Source organism: Thamnophis elegans, chromosome 1 (genome assembly GCF_009769535.1).
Source record: "Thamnophis elegans isolate rThaEle1 chromosome 1, rThaEle1.pri, whole genome shotgun sequence".
Lineage (NCBI taxonomy): Eukaryota > Metazoa > Chordata > Lepidosauria > Squamata > Colubridae > Thamnophis > Thamnophis elegans.
In genome coordinates, this window is record NC_045541.1 from 82375579 (window position 1) to 82395928 (window position 20350).

Here is a 20350-nt window from a genome sequence, read left to right on the forward strand (position 1 = left end):
ATGGTTCGCAAAGATGGTAAAGTATACAAAAGCATAGCAAAAGATATAAATTAGTTTTTGCTTCGTTTATTTTCATTTATTTAACATTTTGGCTTATTGTTTCTTACTTTGCATCAAGCATAATGTTGGTTATCCTAAAAAGGAAGAGCTTGTAGGTATGTTTGCATGTAAGAACTAATACCTTACGTTGTGAGCATGCGTCTAAGTAACTCAACTGGATATTATTGCAGGTTGATGATTTTTGTTTTCATACCATAGATTATTGAAAGGCATTGTTCTGGGTAGCCCATAAGAAAGAGCATGGCTGTGCCTAAACTGAGGGGCTAGTATTAGACAATTGTTCAAAATTCGTTTACATTTTGTTGCTGCTTACATTTTTATTTTCAGTCTTTAAATATATTGACAGGGTATCTCTTCAGGGATGAGCAATCTAAAGACTTGCTGCCTTGTTTCTATAGCAACCCAGCATCTCTGTCCTTTCAAAATAGCAAGTATGCTGCAGGGGTATTAGATTCAGCAGAATTATGTTAACAATTGAGCATCTTTCCATTTCTAAGACTTTGCACATGAAAATGGGCTGCACTGGCACTTAAGAAAGAAAAGAGAGGGAGAAATATCTTTTCTCCTGGAAAATTGTATTTTTTTTTGGACAAAAAGACTATCTATCTATCTATCTATCTATCTATCTATCTATCTATCTATCTATCTATCTATCTATCTATCTATCATCTATCTATCTATCTATCTATCTATCTATCTATCTATCTATATATCTATATATCTATATACACACACACATATACATATACATACACACACACACACACACACACACACATATATTTCGTCCTTTTACTATATATATATTTGAGATGTGATGTGCCCTTAAAAAGCATGAGAATGGCTGTGGGAATCAATGCCTGCTGTCCATTGTTATCTTCAGTGAATTGTTCTGTATTAAAAACTGTCATTAACGTTATATTCAGAACTTCAGTTAAAGGATATACTGGCAGCCTGCACCTTGTATGCACTTACATTCACAGACACAATTATTTCAAGAGACAAAAAACACCTTCTGTAATTTTAGCCCTTTGAACTTCTGCTTTGTTCAAAATTATTCGGTTGTTTGACTAAGCCAAAGTGCAGCTCTGCAAGGAATGCTGATCAGGCAGCTCATTCCTGTTTCTCCTTCTTTCAATCTTGGTTATTGTTTCATTATCAAATTATGTGACAGGGAAATCTGAATTGTGTGGATTAATAATTTTCCTTGATTTTTAGCTGGAAAAGTATTTTTTTAACAATTCTTCAAATGACCCACATTCCAACTCAATCAGGTTACTGGTGCTAATGTAAAACAGACAGATATTTATGCTATGCTTAAATACATTTTCTTAAACCCTGGGAAAAAATATAAGCCAATTTAGGCAAGTAAGAAAAGGATTCAGCTACAACTACTTGCATTAAAATTGAGAAACTTTTACGAACTCAGTCTGTCTATATTATTGTCCCAGTTCACAACTAGGGAGACCTTCATCTGGTTGGTTTAATAATTATTTAAGCAGCCAAATTCTGAGATCCTAATGCAGGCATGTCCAACCTGTGGCCCATAGACCACATGCAGCTCTCATGAGTTTGTAATGCAGCCCTACATAATTTATATATATAAAAAATAAAAGCCTTGTTATTTATATATGTTAACTATATTTTATATGCAGCCCAGGACAATTCCTCTTCACTCATTGCAGCCCATGCAAGCCAAAAGGTTGGACATCTATGTCCTAAGTCTAGAGAAAAGAAGGACTAGGAGTGACATGATAGCAGTATTCCAGTATTTATGGGGCTGCCACAAAAAAGAGACAGTCAAATTATTCTCCAAAGCATCTGAGGGCAGGATAAGAAACGATGGTTCTAATCAAGGAGAGAAGTAATCTGGAACTAAGGAGAAACCAATTTCATTGTATTTAAGTACAATGACAATAAAGAGTATACTTACTTCCTAACAGTAAGTTCAATTAACCAGTGGAACACTTTACCTCCAGAAATTGTGGGTTCTCCAACACTGGATGTTTTTAAGAAGAGTCTAGATAGTCACTTATCTAAAATGGCATAGGTTCTCCTGCTTGAGCAGGGGGCTGCACTAGAAGACCTCCAAGGTCCCTTCAACCTCATTCTATTCTATTCTAATGCATATCCTCTGCTTGTTCAAATCAGCAAAATAAACTTAGAAAAAGAGAACATGTTTTCTCACTGAATTTCTGACACGCAGAACTATTCCTTTTAAAATGTAAGAATAGCTTTTATCATTCTATGTCAATATTCCCACTTCTGGTTTCACATGTACAGTTGAAAGGAAATAAACTGCTGAATCACCTGATATGAGAAGAAGAGACACACACGAAAGAGAAAGGGTCTCACACCAAACACAGAGTGCGCTAAGTTACATCACAAGTGGTCCCTTTTGCAACTGAAGGCACCTTTTGTGTGGTTGTTCTTATTTGCCAAATAATAGCTGAATAATAAATGCGCTCAGGAAGACGCTTTGCTCTTTGAAACTTAGCATCCCATGAAACATTAACGTCTTATGTCTCATCTAACAGATTTTTCACCATTTGTGATATTAAGCAACATCATAGTTAGAGGAGATTTCCCCAATATTCATTTTCACGGATGGGCTTTGCTTCAAAGAAATGAAGATCCATCAATAACTTGATGGACAATATTTTTTAATTTATGATTCACAATATTATTCAGAAAACTCTTCATCTTGTCACAGAGGCTGGAGAGCATATTTAGTATTTTGAACGTGTTTGTTTTGTGGGCACTCTCACAAAATGGTTACCGGGATATCGACCATAAAGTGACTGTAATGTGGGACTAGCTCACTTCAAAGGGTTTCTCTGCCAGACAAGATATCTGCTGTCTGAAGAATGTTCTATCGTGGATTCTTGCTTATCTTTATCCTTCGGGATATTAGTCTTATGTTTCTCTTATGAAAACTTATAGAAGAGTCATTGGATGTGAGATGGGTAGCAAATAAATTTATAAATAAATTATAAATAAGTAATAGAATCCCATTCCAACTTTCCTTTGGGTTAACTTTAAAACATACAAATAAAGGATGATTGTTTTCCCATTTGAAATGCCGAGCCTTCCCCCCCCAAAAAGATTTAGGCTGCACACTAAAAATATTGAGAAATAATTGCAAACATACAATTTTGGCCTGGATATGCAGAGGGAGTCTGCTAGAAGAGGAATAGAGGGACACCACAAACTGGAGATCTACAAATGGTTCATTCTGCTTTTACATGTAGTTCTTGACTTACAACCATTTATTTAGTGATTATTCTCACTGAAAAAAGAGACTTGCATCAGGTCCTTGCACTTTTGACCTTAACAGCATCTCCATGGTCACATAATCATAACATGGGTCGTTGGCAACTGGTATATATTTATAATGGTTGCAACCTCCTAAGGTCATGTAATTGCCATTTGTGACTTTTCCCAGCCAGCTTCTGACAAGCAAAATCAATGGGGAAGCCAGAATTGCTAAAAGACAGCATGACTCACTTAACTGCAATGATTTGCTTAACCATGGCAAAAAAGAAATTGTAAAATTGGGCATCATTCATTTAATAGCTGTCTTATTTAGCAGATGAAACTTCTGGTCCCAATTCTGCTCATAAGTTGAGGACTAACTGTAGCTCACTCAAATGTCCATTTCCAGAATCTCTATGGAGATTCTCAGTCATCCAGGTCATGGTTGTCTCAAAGGAAGAAAACAGGTGTTCCTAAGGAATAAAGGAATGAAGATCCTATTTCTTGAATGCATTGAAGTTAATTGTTGAGGGCCAAGGATAAAGTGTAAGGAAGTGGTATTTTAGTCTAACAAATAAATCTCTATATATGAAATATAGGTGTGTGTGTGTGTGTGTGTGTGTGTGTGTGCGTGTGTGTTCCAGCATAGCAATTTCAACCAAATCTGGTACACAGATGACTTACTCTATGGAAAAAAATACTGTGGGGGTAAGATACACCTTGGAGTGTGTGTTATGTTAAGATACAGCCTGTTGTACCTTAAAATGGATTCTACTATACTGCTGTAAAATGGCTTCTACTGTACAGCACAGTGGAGTTGCCTTGGTAATGGCTTCACAGTACTTCACAAGGGGCTCCCTCTGGTAAGGGGGAGAATCCAACATTGGAAATTATGTTTGGTCCGGACATTTTCCCTCTATAAATAAATACCCAGCTAGTAGTCTAATAACATATAAAATAAAATAATAAATCAATTAACTGATCAGTTTCATCAACTAACAGCATTCATCAATTACAATTACATAACTTATCTGGACAGAAAATTTGACAAAACATTTAATAACATGGGACAAAGTGGTTTAATTAAAACTGGCCCTCATTTATGTGAGTGCTCTTTCTATAGGCAATGTGCCATGGAATCTTCGCATGGGTTGAAGGGATCAGGTTGAAAGAAGCATAGTTTTCCAATGTTTTTCCCTTTTGTTATTCACTTAAAACATGGTAGAAAGCAATTTTAGCGTAACTTTATTAGAACAGTCACATAGTTTCACTAATTGTTTTGCATTCTTTGTGAACAATTCTATCCTCCCAACTGACAGAATCTGTTGCAGTTGTATTAAATGAGCATTTCCCCCTCTGAACTCTAACTTCTAGCTCAGAGCCATTTTAAACACAAATCATATAGGAGGTTATATTATGAACTTAAGGTATGTATGTACCTTGCACATATACATCCTTCTATATATATTATTAAATACTAAGGTATTTCAAACTAGAGTTTGGAAAGGGCTTAAAGTTATATTGGTAGCATCCTCCACCAATCAGATTAGCAATTTGTTATCTTCTTTTCTCCATGGTAGGTAAACCCTTGATCAACTTCTCTTCTGTCGTCTTCAACACCACCAGAAACCTTCTGTACAGCATCTCTTCCTCTGCAGCATGCTTCTTCAGATCATGTCCAAACAATTTTTTTAAGCATTCTTTTTAGCTGCCTAAGAACTAGTCCAGTCCAGATTTACCACACTGTATTGGGTTTTACTAAAACTAGCTACCCAACCATTTCAGTCATTTGAGCCACCAGCCATTATTTCTATTTCCAGCTTTCTTCTCTTCTCTAGTTGGGTTTCATCCCACCTTTAATGTCAGCATGGCATCTTTTACTGGTATAGCCCACCTTCTATGAGAGCTTTCCCATGCGAGACAAAACCAGCTCCTACTGTAATCTCTGTATCAGCAAAGTGAAAACAAACTGTTCTGTTTGGGTAAGAATAGGTGTGAAGATGCTATGGTGTAACATGGGACCCTCCTCTTTTATGAAAAGGATGGGGACTTTCACAGGTGTCAGTGATACACAGTGTACAGATACTGTCTCTGGGTCAGTTTCATAGAAGGGGAGTAGCTTGGTGCTGGTTTCCCACCTGTTGCATTTAGTGGTTGAAAGATCAAATAACAATGTACAAGTCTTTTATTAGGAAGTTTTACTTTTTTCTAATCAAACTATTAGTTGGTTGTATGTCATTGTATTGAATTCACACCATACAGGCTTCCATTACTCACTTCAGAGCATACGTTTCTGTGTAATTTGAGAAAATGCCTCAGACAGGACCGTCCTGAATTAATATTGAACCGCGGTGGCACGGTGGTTTGAGTGCAGTACTGCAGGCTACTTCTGCTGATCACCGGCTGCCTACAGTTTGGCAGATTGAATCTCACCAGGCTTAAGGTTGACTTAGCCTTCCATCCTTCTGAGGTGGGTAAAATGAGGACCCAGATTGTTGGGAGGCAATATGCTGATTCTATAAACCACTTAGAGAGGGCTGTAAAGCACTGTGAAGTCTAATTGCTATTGCTATATGAAAATAAAGTGAAGGAAGTGTCTTCTGTCAAGACTGTTTTTTCAAATGAAAATATCTTTAAACCTAATGGGATTGGTTTCTTAGTCTGACCACCCTTTAGGGCTAACAATATCCTTTCCATTGATAAATACTTTCTTGAAAGATATAAGATTGGATGCCTACCATCATTAATCTTTTGTATTAACATCTCCTCTGATCACATCAGATCAGAGGTGGGTTGCTACCAGTTCGGTAGCAGCCCACTGGGATTGGGTCGGCGAACTGGTAGGGACAACAGGCCGAACCAGTTCCCCAGTCGCTGCTGCCATTGCCGGCTTGTTTTTTTATGCCATTTCTTCCTTTGTGTGACAACATAGTCCACTAGATCTTTGGATCTGGAATTTCACTGGTCTGTCCTTCATGACAACAATGCTTTTGGTTTTCTCCCATTCAACTTTAAAGACCTGAATCCAAGTGGATGCACAAATGCTTCAACCGACTGGATGGATTGGGGTTTGATCCATGAGAATTTCACCAGGGACTTCCTCAATATTGTACACTTGGGCAATTAGTCAGCAATATCTTTTTGTTGTGACTGTGCACAAGGACTTTTCCCCTGGGCATTTATTATTAGAGTCTGAAATCATAAGCATATATTGATTTCTTCTTGCTGACTTTGGGAAAAAAAGGCTAAATCATTAACAATTCTAGAAAATAAAGTAGGAATCAAGGGGATTCTTTCCACAAGAGTCTTATATTATTTTTTACCTTAAGTTTTATATATTGATGTTTTTGGCAAGACTGGCCATGAATGTGCTTGGCCGAAAGTGTATGTCCCTAAGCCTCATTAGCGATTTTTTTTCCTTGCCATATGTGACTTGAGATTTTCCCTGTCAAAATTCAACACATCTTTAATAAAATACTGGGAAATTGCAGTCTGCTCTTTCAGAATGGAGCTCCAGCTCCTCATAAACCCTACAAAACAAAGTTTCTCAACTTTAACATGTGTGGACTCCAACTTCCAGAATTCTTTAGCCTACGTGTTGCCTGGGGAATTCTGGGAAGTAAAGTCCACAAATCTTGAAGTTGATGTGGTTGAGAAATACTGCTATAAAGATCTCCTTTTTCACAAAGACAGTTGCTGTAAACAGAGCTGCATCTTGCAATTAGAAAAGATATTGCCTCCCTGGTGGTTGAAGTACTCCCCAAGATGCTATTAGAAATTTGTTTGGTTTTTATTGTTTAGCTGAATTTTCTTCCCCAGAGAAATCTATTCAATATTAAATGTCATGTAGATACTTCAATGAAAGTTTTTAAAAAAGAATCATTTCATTTGTAAGTATTTTTCTTCGATGGTAAGTGCCAAAAAGAGCATTAGAGTAGCTGAAATAATTCTCCCACAAGCAAACTGCTTCTTTTCAGACAAAGAGTTCCCTTTGGCATCAAGTTATTTTAAGTGTCTGAGAATTTCATATGGAATTTCTATCTCTAAATACCACTAACAATCAATCTTGGTTCTTGATCAGACAAAGTGAAGATATCATGGAAAATTGGGAAATGTTATATGAGCAAAATTGGATTGCAATTAAAAAGTTCCCAACACACATTATTCTCTTTTTAACGGAACTATTACGAATGATCCACAATGTAATAATCATTTCAATTGCAGTCCCTGCATCATAGTTTTTAATCCCTGTGAAGGCCTCTAAATTAGCATAGGTAGTCCTCGATTTATCACCACAACTGAGCCCAAAATTTTTGTGGCTAAGCCAGACAGTGGTTAAGTGAGTTTTGCCCCATTTTATGATCTTTCTAGCCACAGATGTTGAGTGAATCACGACAGTTGTTGTTAAATGAATCTGGCTTCCTCAATGACTTTGCTGGTCAAAGGGCACAAAAGGTGACCACGTGATCCCAAGACAGTACAACTGTCATAAATATGAACCAGTTGCCAAGCATTTGAATTTTGATCATGTGATCATGGGGATGTTGCAGTGGTCATAAGTGTGAAAAAAGATCAGAAGTCACTTTTTTTCAGTGCTGATGTAACCTCCAATGGCCACTAAATGGATGGGTGTAAGTCAAGGACTATCTGTATATCTTTTCTATCAATATGTATACCAATACAATACAATACAATAGCAGATTTGGAAGGGACCTTGGAGGTCTTCTACTCCAACCCCCCGCTTAGGCAGGAAACCCTATACCGCTCCAGACAAATAGCTATCCAACATCTTCTTAAAGACTTCCAGTGTTGGGGCATTCACAGCTTCTGGGGGCAAGCTGTTCCACTGATAAATTGTTCTAACTGTCAGGAAATTTCTCCCCAGTTCTAAGTTGCTTCTCTGATTAGTTTCCACCCGTTGCTTCTTGTCCTACCCTCAGGTGCCTTGGAGAATCCCTCTTCTTTGTGTCAACCCCTGAGATATTGGAATACTGCTATCATGTCTCCCCTAGTCCTTCTTTTAATTAAACTAGACATATCCATTCCTGCAACCGTTCTTCACATGTTTTAGTCTCCAGTCCCCTAATCATCTTTGTTGCTCTTCTCTGCACTCTTTCCAGAGTCTCCACATCTTTTCTACATTGTGGTGACCAAAACTGAATGCAGTATTCCAAGTGTGGCCTTACCAAGGCATTATAAAGTGGTTGGTAAGGCCACACTTTTCTTTTTCTTCCTTTTTTTTTTTTAGGACAGCAAGGTTAGTGAGCTTTTTCCAAGTATGATTCACTAGGATTTCGGATGTTGCGATTTTTCACTAGCTGCTTTAATATGCTGATTATTTCCTTTTCCTTTTACTTAGGTAGCCAGTGTTTTTCCTGGGGATGGAATGAGCATGGCATGTGTGGCAACGAAACAGAAGAAAACGTTTGTCTTCCTCAGCCTGTGGAATCTCTGAGTTCTTCAGAGGTGCTTTTAATTGGATGTGGAGCCGGACACTCCTTAGCATTTTGCTCTTTACCAAGCTTAGACACAACACCCTCTGCACAATTTTAAATTCACCCTGAGGTTTGTCTTTGGTTAATAAATGCAGTTAAAGTCAAAGCAATTTAGTCATACTAGCCATGGCAAGATTATCCATATTATATACTGACAGTCATTTTGCCGGGTTCATATTTAAAAGGAGGACGATTTTTTTTGGCTTTTGTTTGAGGGGAGCAAAGTATGAAAACATTTAGGTGTGATGAAATGACTTTATTTATTGTCAAGTGTGTAAAACCAGATTTACATGTAAAGCCTCTAATGAACTGATTTATTGCTACAGCCTATACACAGGAATCTCCTGATACTAAGAGTTAGCACCTGGACAAAACTAGATAAGTATTAATGGCAGACAAGGGTGGCTTGGACTTAGTTTGCTTGTGGATACAAAATGATTCCAAACTGATGCCTAGTTTAACTCCTCCCCCTTCTGCCAGTCCTTTTCCTACATTTATTGATATCAAGCACATGATTACCACAGGTAATCCTTGCTTAATGACTGCCCTGTTTAATGATTCTTTAAAATTATGATGGTGTTGAAAAAATAACTTTATGACCAGTCCCTACACTTGCAACGGTTACAGTGTTCTGCTGTTATGGGATCTTCAATTGAACACTTCATAGCCAGCTTCCAACAAACAAGGTTAATGAAGAAGCCAACAATGAAATTATAAGTCACAATCATCTGATGGCTTGCTTAAATACTGTGCTGGTTAGCAACAGAGTTGCCCATCCCAGTTATGATAATTAAGTGAAGGACTACTTGTCCATTTTTTATCCAAGAAAATATATTGGAGAATTAATCTCAATATTGGAGATTTATAATTGGACTATACTGTTTTATCAATACATATACAATCAGATATAGAGACTTCCAGGTGAGAAAAATGGTGGATTGAGGCTTCTCTGAAAGGGTAGGGATGCCGAGGATGGAATTATGCCTGCCAGCATAATTCTCGTACACAATTTCTCCAGACAAAGAAAAGCCAAAAAGATTGCCCATGTGTGCTCTGGATAGCAGTTCCTTATGAGGAAGCCTTCAGTGCCCAAAAGAATTCTGCTGGCACCTCCTGAGTGAAGTGCCTGGAGCCAAGGAAGATCTGATTTGTGGCCTCAATGGATCCTTTAATGGATATCAAGTCCCACTTTCTTAAGCGCTTCAGATGGTAACTCTTTAAAAACTAGAGAATTATTTGGAATAGCAGTTTAACTGGACCTTCTGTGTTTAACAGGAAAAGAACATTTTTTTCCCTAGGAATTAACTTGCAGCAAAAAGTACATTAAAAGTTTGGACTATAAAAGTTTTTAAACAGTGATATTTTTAAAGAATTTGTTCTACTGTAGGTTCCTGTAAATTTATTAGAAGAGATACCCACAATGGTGGAGTGGAATGTGAAGGGAATAGAACTGACTGAAATAGCTAAATTGACTTGTCTAATTAAAGAAAAAACAATAATATTTTTTTAAATAAAAGAATGGAAACCCTTTATGGACTTTTTGCTGCAAATGGAGAAAAATTTGTGGTTAGGGGGATTTACTGATTTAAAAGCATTGTTTACAGGAAGACGGGATCCAAAATATTTAATTTCAGAGGCTGGAAAAGGTGAATAATCATGCCAGTAATGGCTTCCCTTCAGAAGTTGTGGATAATCAATCACTGGAGGTTTTTAAGAAGATTTTGAACAGCTACATGTCTGAAATGATATAGGGTATCTTGCTTGAGCAGGGGGTTGGATTAGAAGACTTCCAAGGTCCCCTCCAATTCTATTATTCTGTTGTATATGTACTATTACCTGCTGCAAAGAAGATTGAAAGTTGCTGCTTTAGAGATCTTTCTTCTTCTTTGTCTCACTTTTTCATTTATTTTTTAGGCCTCTTACACACATGCATGTATACACACATAAGCAATCAAGTATGTACTAGAATATGTTGCCAAACTCATGGTTACTTGTTACCTTTCTACATTTTACTGGCTATTGACTGGATGTTTTGCTGGGTAACAAATCCAGATGGTATTTTGAAAGGCCTTTGTGAATTAATTCAATATCTAAGTGACAGCACCAGATACAAAAATACTTTTCCCGAGTCTTCCTCCTTTATTCTTTAGTTCATTCCTGGATTGAATGCCCATCTCCTATATTTTATAAGTCAAACTCCTGAATATATGTATTAGAATTGTGCAGCCCTTTTGATTTAGTTTCAATCATAAGCAGGTCTGTGAACATAACAACTTCCTATACCTCTTTGAAACCTTCATGTCTTTTCTCAGGATTCAGTGGATACTCTGTGAGCGACAGGGCTGCTTTAAAGAATTGCAACCAGGTGCTACATTTGCTGTCCTGTGCCTTTTAAAGCTCTTTTTTTGGAATTGAATCATAGCCTTTATATGTATATATTAGGTTGTTGAAGGGGCATAAATATAATAGCAGCATTCACAAATAAGCTAGTTAATTAAAAAAGAGAGTTTTACTTTCCTAGACTGGAGTTCGCCATATGTATAAAATGCAGAAGCTTTGGAGTTCTGTGCCACATCAACTGAATCAGTGATAACAGTACTCTACAAATCCAGGATTTTGTGTTAATAGTCTGATACTCTGTAAACCTAATCTGTTCCATCTGTTTGCAAGCAATTTATTCGGAAAGCCAATTAAGATTGATTAACAAAATCTGTTTAGCCATTTGTGATCTCTGATAACTTTACCTGTAAAAATGTTACCAGAAATTATTGCAGTGACTTTTAATCATATCCTACTAAACATAAATCGTAATATATGTACACAAATATATTTGGTAGAATGCAGTATCTCAGGCTAACTCAATGCTCACTGCTAGGAATTCAATTCTGATGGGCTCAAGGTTGGCTCAGCTTTCCATCCTTCTGAGGTTGGTAAAATGAGGACCCAGATTATTTGGGGCAATAGACTGACTCTGTAAACCATTTAGAGAAAGCTATGAAGCACTATAAAGCAATATATACCGTATTTTTCAGAGTATAAGATGCACCTTTTTTCCTCAAAAAGGCTGAAAATCTGGGTGCGTCTTATATACCGAATACAGCATTTTTTGCCTCCTGAAACCCTGCCCTTCACCAAAATGGCCGTGCATACCCTTATGGAGGCTTTTAAAGATCTCCTGGGGAGTGGGGAGGTCAGAAATGAGCAAAACACAGGGTGATTTTTTGCCTCCCCAGCCCCCAGCAGCACACTATAAGTCTCCTTAAGGCTATGCATGCAATTCTTTTGACAAAAAATGGGCCCGTTTTTGCAAAAAATGAGGCGTTTTTTGCTCATTTTTGACACCCCAGGAGCACTCTGCCACCCCCCCAAGGCTATTCATGCCTTTTTTAAAAAAAAAATGGGCCTATTTTCGTGAAAAACGGACTGTTTTGGAGAGGTTTGCAGAGAATTACATTGATTAAGTGTTGTGCCAGCAGAAACACCTACCTACCTACTATATTTCTCTATCTCTATTTCTCTCTCTCTCCCTCTATCCTTTTATCTACCTTCCTACCTGCCTACCTAACTACTCTCTCTCTCCCTACCTACCTACTGAATTTCTCTCTCTTTCTCTCCCTGTCTATCCCTCTACCTACCTACCTACTTTTTTAAATTTGCCTCTTCAAAACCTTGGTGTGTCTTATACTCCAGTGCGTCTTATACTCCGAAAAATACTGTAAGTCTAACATAACTATTACTATTGTTATTGGCCAGGTAAACACAGAGGCTACATGGTCATGTATCAGAGATGCTCTAGCATAGGGGTGTCAAACGTGCAGCCCGTGGGCCAGGTGCATCACCCCCACCCCTTTTATCGAAGGGGGAAAAAGTTGTGACACATGACAACATGTCACGTGACAACATGTCATCGCAGGCTTGACACCCCTATACCTACCTCTATTAGATCTCGCATTAAGCAAGTGAATGAACTAATTAGCTCCTTCTAACTGCATGAAATTATATGGGTTGACAAAAAGTCTTCTATTACGCTTCCCCTCAGATTGCACTATAAAAATCCAACAGCGCACAAGGATGTTCAATCTGATGAGGAAGATTGCTTGAAAGAAAAAAAGTACAGTATTCATGAGGTGTCCTTCCAGCTGTCTTTGTTTTGTTTTTAATCATCATCAACACTCAGAAATCATTTCATAATGTTGAGCATGCTATAAACTATTTTACCTCTTCATGTTTTTGCTGACATCCTTTTGCAGAAGGATTTTTTAAAAATCATGTTCTGCTATTAGGCTTACTTGTATTCAGGCTATTAAACTTTTTATCTCTAGCTCTTGATTAGGCATTTGCTTGTTCTATCCGTATATCCTTGGCTACAGGGGAAGATTATGAATTGAATTTTCTTTCCCAGCTGCATTTTGTGTCCCTTCTGCTCCTCTTCCTTTGTTCTTCCTTTTTATTTTTCCTCCTAAATTTGAGTTCATTTAAGGTGTACACCTTCAGTGATTTACAGTATATTGTTAATTCTGTGCTGTGTATCTATTGTTTGTATTCGTTAATTATTTTTGCATAATAAAATAAATAGAATTTATTTCCTTTATCCTCCTCCTTTATTTGCATATTATTAACAGTAGAATTATGTGATTAGATGTTTAATCTGTGTAAGGAGCATCAAGATGCATTGCTGAATATTTAATTATTTTTATCATGTATATATTTTGTTTTTATCATGTAATTTTTTTAACTTTCATTTATTTTTTGAGGGGGTTGACCTTTTGATATGACATAAATGGATAGAACAATCTTTTCCTCACTGTTTTTGATGTTAGTTATATTTTGTGCCTGTTGGATCAAAGCAAAGGCGTACCAGGTACCCTTGGAACAAAACTAGAAACTCCACACTCTTATATGCCCTTCTGAATCTATGTATGCAATCCAAATCGCCCTCTGAAAGTTTCTGGTGAATTGTTATTTTGTGTGACAAAAAGGGAACATTATTAAATGCAGCTAAATTAGGGTTGTTCATGTATAGCAGAGGTGAGGAACTATGGCCCCTTTATGACCTGTGGACTTCAACTCCCAGAATTTCTGAGCTATGTTGGCTCAGGAATTCTGGGAGTTGAAGTCCTTAGGTCATAAAATGGCCATAGTTCCCCATCCCTGTTGTAAAGGGTTGTGTTCCTACAATGCATGTTCTTTCATCTGTTTGCTAGACAAGTTTTTATTGGATTGGATATCCCTAGGACAAACTTCTAATAATAAAAAAATGGGATTGATCAGAAACTATCATCTAGAAACATTAGAACATTTTAGCATATGAATTCTCAGTCCTTCAGATAAACAAGGATATACGGGTGGTTCTGTTTATGTTCTCCTTATGATTGTAATAGTGCAAGTTGCAAGTTGTGATAGTCTTAAAGTGAGTTATCCATTTAATGACATTTTTGGGCAGTGGTTGTTAAGCGAAGCAGTTGTTAAGTGGACCAATTGTTTGTTTGTAAATTTTTGCCAGTTTTTGGCAAAAACATCATAAAATGAGGTCCTGTCAATGGACCAGTTGCTGAACACCCAATGTGCAGTATTGTGACTCTGGGGTGTTTGTGCGGCAGATGTTTGAACTTTGGAACCAGTTCATTAGTACACCAGGAGAGGTCTGTATAACTTTGAACCATCACTAAGCAATGGATCATAAGTTGAGGACTACCTGTAAGGCAGCATAACCAATATTTAGCAAGCATCAATGCAGTTGTTTCTAATACATAGTAAAGGGAAGCCTGATTATTTGTCAAGTGCTGATGCTAAGAATAAGAGCTACAAAGTCTTATTTTCTCATTCATGGTGTCTATTTACATTAGGCAAATTGCATTTGTATGTAATGAAATGTGTGTAGATGACTTGGAAAATGAGGGGAAGAGAAACAATTACACCACAAAATAATTACCTAGAAAACAATTACACAAGAGAGGCAGAAACTCCCAGTGGCTTAACTGTCAGATAAAGAAACTTGGGAAAGACCTGCTCTAAAGGGTCAAGCAGGTAAAAGTGGCAGAAAGTTTGTACTTTTGTACCTGGAGATTTGCAATATTCTGTTAATGTAGCCTTACAATAAAGCAGAAATAGTTCTTTTACGTAGTTTTTAGGAAATATTTTTAGCCTCAGATAAAATAGGCATTCCATTCTAATGAGAGACTCTGGCAGATAGTTAGGCAAAAATTTATTGGAGGACATGACATTATGGCATTCAACCCATTTGTTTTATGGGATGTCTGGATGGGGATATCTTTTGCTTTGATTTCCCTTATTTTCAACTGCTGCTTCCATCATAAAGAAAATATCTTTGCCAAAACAAAGAATAGCCAAATATTGTCTTTGGACTGCTAAAGGTAGAAGGAATTTACCTGCAATTGCCTGTGGCCCATTGCAGAATCAAAAACAATCTTGATAATCTTTAAAATACCATAACAGTTCTGTTAGTTTTATTTGCAGCGTTATAGCAATACTACCAAATTCCACAGAATTGGATGTTGAGATACTTTTGCCTTATGGCATTAAAGTGGAATTAAATCTTAGTAGGTTTTACTCTACTTGGATACATTGTTTTCCTTTAAAGAGAGAAGAGTTGTTAGGAGCCCTTTTCTGAAGATTCTATAGAAAGTTGCTGTGACATTCCAGCAGTGGTGAAATTCAATTTTTTTTGGTTCTGTGAGTGTGGCTTGGTGGTGTGGCAGGGGAAGGATACTGCAAAATCTCCATTCCCTCCCCACTCTGGATGCTGGTGTTGATCAGCAGAAACCTGGTAGCTTAGATTTTACTCCCCGTAGGAAGTTTCTTTCCTGCTGCAGCCTATCATGATCATGAATCCTGAAAGAGGCCCCCTGATTGCTCTCCATCTGCCCTCCAAAGCCCCTCACTACAGAATTATTTGATGATTGATTTTGGAGCCTGTCCTGAAGTTAATCAAAGAAGGACACATTGGAAGCTAAAAAGTTCACCCCTTTGCCCTTCTGCAGCAATATTGAAAATTATGAATCTTACCCAAAATGAATCATTGTGGGAGAGGGGTCTTTAGATCTCATGACGGGTGATGAAATTCAACAGAAATTGGGGAAAGGGTCTGACTTGCACATTTTCTGTCCTATTATATCTCAGGTCTAGAATCTGTTTAACCAGCAGAATTAAGTTTTCATTAAAATGTTAAGTGATATGATGGCAGTTAATTTAAATGCATTTTAACATGGATTTCATCTGTATTTTTATTGCCTAACATTTGTATTGTATGCATGACATTAATTTTCATCCAATGATTACATTGAAACATTCCCATATCTGACTTTTAGCACTAAAATAATTTTTGTCTACTTTTATTTATTTTAGGCAAACAATAAAAAGAACACAAAGCAAAAAAGTTAAACACAATCTATTGCCAACTTTTAGATACATCCAATTTAAATATTACAAAATTCCTGGGTGACTACAGAAATGTGGCTATTTACAAGTGACCAATATGGCATCTAAGCAGTTTAACCATATGGTTGATTACAGAAATAAAATTTATTGCTCTTCCCACCCTCCATTTGTTTCTAACAAGTAAAAAAAAATATCATAAATTTCAGCCCTAAGATGCACTAAATAAAATAACTTCCTTCTATATTACCAGACATAGAGGTCCACAACTGGGAGTTTCCCAGGTACAAAGATGGAAAGCATGATTATTATTTAGGGCTATCGGATCTGGTCTGCAGGAAAAAAAATATCACTAGATGGCAGTAAAGAAATGCAGAAAAGCCAATTCTTTTCAGGCAAATAAACTGCTTGGCCAGATGTTATATCCTGCCAGTGGGGCCAGAAAAAAGAATACCGTAGGTTAGGGGCAACTAGAGAACTTCAAATAAGATCCTGAGGTCCAGTTAACCCTGGAATTGGCACTGATTAGTATTCGTTCAAATATATCTTTAAGAAGTGACATTATTTTCAGTCCCATCTAGAAGCTGGAGGAGGGGGGTGGGAACCAGGCTGCTTTAATGAGTAACAGGGAAGTCCTCGTGTGAGGTTCAAAAATTCTTATTTTCAAAAGGTGCACAGCTTAGTTGCCGTACTGTTAATACTGTGGAGAGAAATACTGCTTCTGCTTTTTTGAAAATTGCAGGCTGAAAAAGCTCGGGGAAGGCTTGAATGACTAAAGATACAATCTTATGAAAAAGAGCCAAATAAAGTTAAGATTTCTCTTAGAACTGGTAAACTGGTACCCTACTGATACGGGAAGTAGGGTAGAACCACCATCTTTTCAGCAGTTTTGGGAGGTACAAGCTATCAATTATCAGGAATTTTTTTTGAAAAGGGTGACTTGGACAGCCTCCTTACGTTGGACTTACAAAAGAGATGTATTATATCTGTAAGGATATTCTTGAGGAATGGTAAAGAGGATGAAAAGAAATCAGTTTCTGAGACACTACTTAAAAGGAATAAGCATCAATACTTTTTTAAAAAATAAAAAGATTTATACAGTTGACTTGTTTGATCAAGGTTAATATATATATATGTGTCTGTATCTTCTCCAGATGCTAGTTCAAATGAAGAAGAGCCAGGTCCAGGGACATCAGGAGCGGGTATGGAGGAACATCTGAAGGTTGCCGGAGGCTGCCAGGACAGCAGCGAGACCAAGCACAGCAGAACAGTCGCAGGAGGAGCGATGGGACGAGTGGCCAGTTGAGCAATGGACAGGAGAGGTCCAGCTACAGCTGGGAAGCCCAGAGCCTTCGGGAGAGGAGGAAAATTTGCCTACCCTTCCCAGTCTGAGAAGGGTTAAGAGGAGGCAGGCACAACAAAGTTCAGCCAGGCTATTTGTGAGTCGGCATCCTTGCTTCTCTTGATGGACTACACCAAGGAGCGGCTATTTACCTCGGCGCTTGGAGTGAAGTGACGCTGGAAACAACATGTCTGTTTCCTTGCTGTGTGTTCTTCAGCCGCAGTCATTCTTGCCTCGACTACCAGATTTTGATTCTGTACTTTGAATTTTGGCTCATGCCTCTTGAACTCTGGACTGCCTTTGCCTTGTGGATTTGCTTTTGCCCTATTGACTGGCATGGGGTTTTCCTTGAATAGCCTACTGAATTCTTGGGATGGGCTGGTGTGGGTGTGAGGAATTTCTGGGAAGCCTATTTGGGACTTGGAAGTCTACAAGATTTCTAACACCCATGGTGTGTGTGTATGTGAGCGGGATAGGAGACCAGGATTGAATTTTATTTTTATTTATAGGTGGCATTTCACTTAAAGCCATTCATCTAGGGACTGTTGAAAGTTACAACAGCACTGGGAAAAAATGACTTATGGCCGTTTTTCACACTTATGACCATTGCAGCATCCTTATGCTCATATGATCACCTTTTGTGACCTTCCAAGCAAAATCATTGGGGAAGCCAGATTCACTTAACATCTATTTTACTAACTTAACAACTGCAGTGATTCACTTAACAACTGTGGCAAGAAAGTTTGTAAAATTGGGCAAAATTCATTTAACTCTGTCACTTAGCAACAGAAATTTTGGCCTCAATTGTGGTTGTAAGTTGAGGACTACCTCTATGTCTGTCTGTCTGTCTCTCCCCCTATATCTATCTGTCTGTCTGTCTGTCTGTCTATCTATCTATCTATCTATCTATCTATCTATCTATCTATCTATCTATCTATCTATCTATCATCTATCATCTATCATCTATCTGTCTGTCTGTCTATCATCATCATCTACCATCTATTATATATCATCTCTATATCTGTCTGTTTGTCCGTACATCCATCCATCCATCCAATCATCTAACGCCTGCCTGCCTATATCATTTAGAAACTACACGTCTCCCTCATAGAGTATGTGAAAGACTGGGCAGTCTTAAAATAAAATCTTAAAAACATAAAAACTGAATATAAAATTTTAAAAGAAATAAGAATAGTTAAAATTTTACATTAAAAGTTGCCTTCAGGTCACTAGCTAACCACACTGCTGCATGCTTTTGTATGAGCCCCAAGCAAGATGGCAGAGCCAAGTCTTTAGATACTTTAGAAAGTGCAGGAAACAGGGCCAGTCTTGCCTCTAAGGGGAGAATATTTGAAAGCGGGGGGGCAAGGGCTGAGAAAGCTGTCTTCCCAAACATGCTAGTCTGAATTCTTCAACTGATAGGGTCGGCTTGAGAGGGTAGGAGGGGCTGATGAGATGGGGTAAATATGGTTCCCGATGTAACTTAGCTCCATGTTTAGAGCTTTAAAAGGAAAAACCAACACTTTAATTGAACCTGGAAACAAATTGTCACCCAGTGGTGAGGCTTTAAAGATTTGTTTATGGATAAGATATAGAAAGAGGAAATTATTTTTTCTTTTTATTTTCAGAGAAAGTGAACAGCTATGGTATTAAAATGAAAGGAAACTGTTGAACTTGTGAAGGAGTTTCCGAAAGGAGATGAATAGATGATGAGAAATTAATTTATAGGACATTATTTGATGGGAGTAAAATTCAATATGTTGTTTCGGGTAGCTTTTAATGAATTTTTAAAATGAATTTTGAATGATGAAGCTTTAAAGATTTATGTATAGTTATGAGATAAGATATGGAAAGAAGTCATTTTTTGTATTATTAGAGAAAATGGTAAGTTATTGGCTAAAGTAAATGAAAGGAATATGAAATTGATTTATTTTATGTATTTATATTTATTTCTGGTACTTGTTAATGGACTTTTCTTGATTAAGATTGAATTATGTGGTTTTATGATTTGCTAATAGATAAAAGATGAGATACAATTTCAGTAACATCTCCTTCTCTAACATTTCAGCCTAAAATCTCTTCATAAAGAAAATGAAGAGATTTTACTGGTCTTGCGGAAGGGAGAAGTCACTTATATATAGTCATATATATCACATTTCCCTTCACCAAGACCAGTAAAATGTAGGCTGAAATGTTAAAGAAGATGATGTTACTGAAAATGTATCTCATCTTTTAGCTATTAGTAAATCATAAAACCTCACAACTGAATACTAATCAACAAAAGTCCATTAACAGCTACCAGAAATAAATATATATACACAGTTAAACGAACAAAATATTTTTTTCATTTATTTTACCTAGTAACTTAGTATTTTCTGTAATACTTACACAAAACAGTTATTTCAATATCTTAACTCTGTAAATAAATCTTTTATGCATATACATATACATAATTGAAAATATATCTATCTATATATATATATATCTCATCTATCTATCTATCTATCTATCTATCTATTTATCTATCTATCCTTTTCATATTTTTCTTTCTTTTCATTCCTCCTTTTCTTCCTTTGCACTTTTTGCTTTTGGTTTTTTTTTGTATTTTTATGAATTATTAGTTTTTTATCTTTATGTTTTTTTAAAAAAAATATGTGACTCTGCATTGGATAAAACTCACACAGGATTCATATGCTTCCCAAAATAAAATAAATCTTTTATAGTATTAATAGAAAAATAAAATATAGAATATCTAGGACTACGTAGCAAGCCACTCTCTGGTGGGAAAAAAGGTAATCTGACT

General features: G+C 37.0%; 1 protein-coding gene across 2 annotated transcripts in view; it reads left to right on the forward strand.

Annotated features, from left to right (window-relative positions):
- The window catches only part of SERGEF (secretion regulating guanine nucleotide exchange factor), an 86706-nt gene extending 68548 nt beyond the window's left edge, over positions 1 to 18158 (forward strand). Inside the window, exons 11-12 of one of the 2 annotated variants that reach the window (XM_032232175.1) lie at positions 8675 to 8880; positions 17360 to 17442. In XM_032232175.1, the coding sequence (XP_032088066.1) occupies positions 8675 to 8868 (194 nt within the window). In that variant the 3' untranslated portion in view covers positions 8869 to 8880; positions 17360 to 17442. Of the gene's footprint in view, positions 1 to 8674; positions 8881 to 17359 lie in introns of both variants that reach the window. The other variant, XM_032232183.1, reaches the window with a different exon arrangement.
- The last annotated feature ends 2192 nt before the right edge of the window (positions 18159 to 20350 follow it).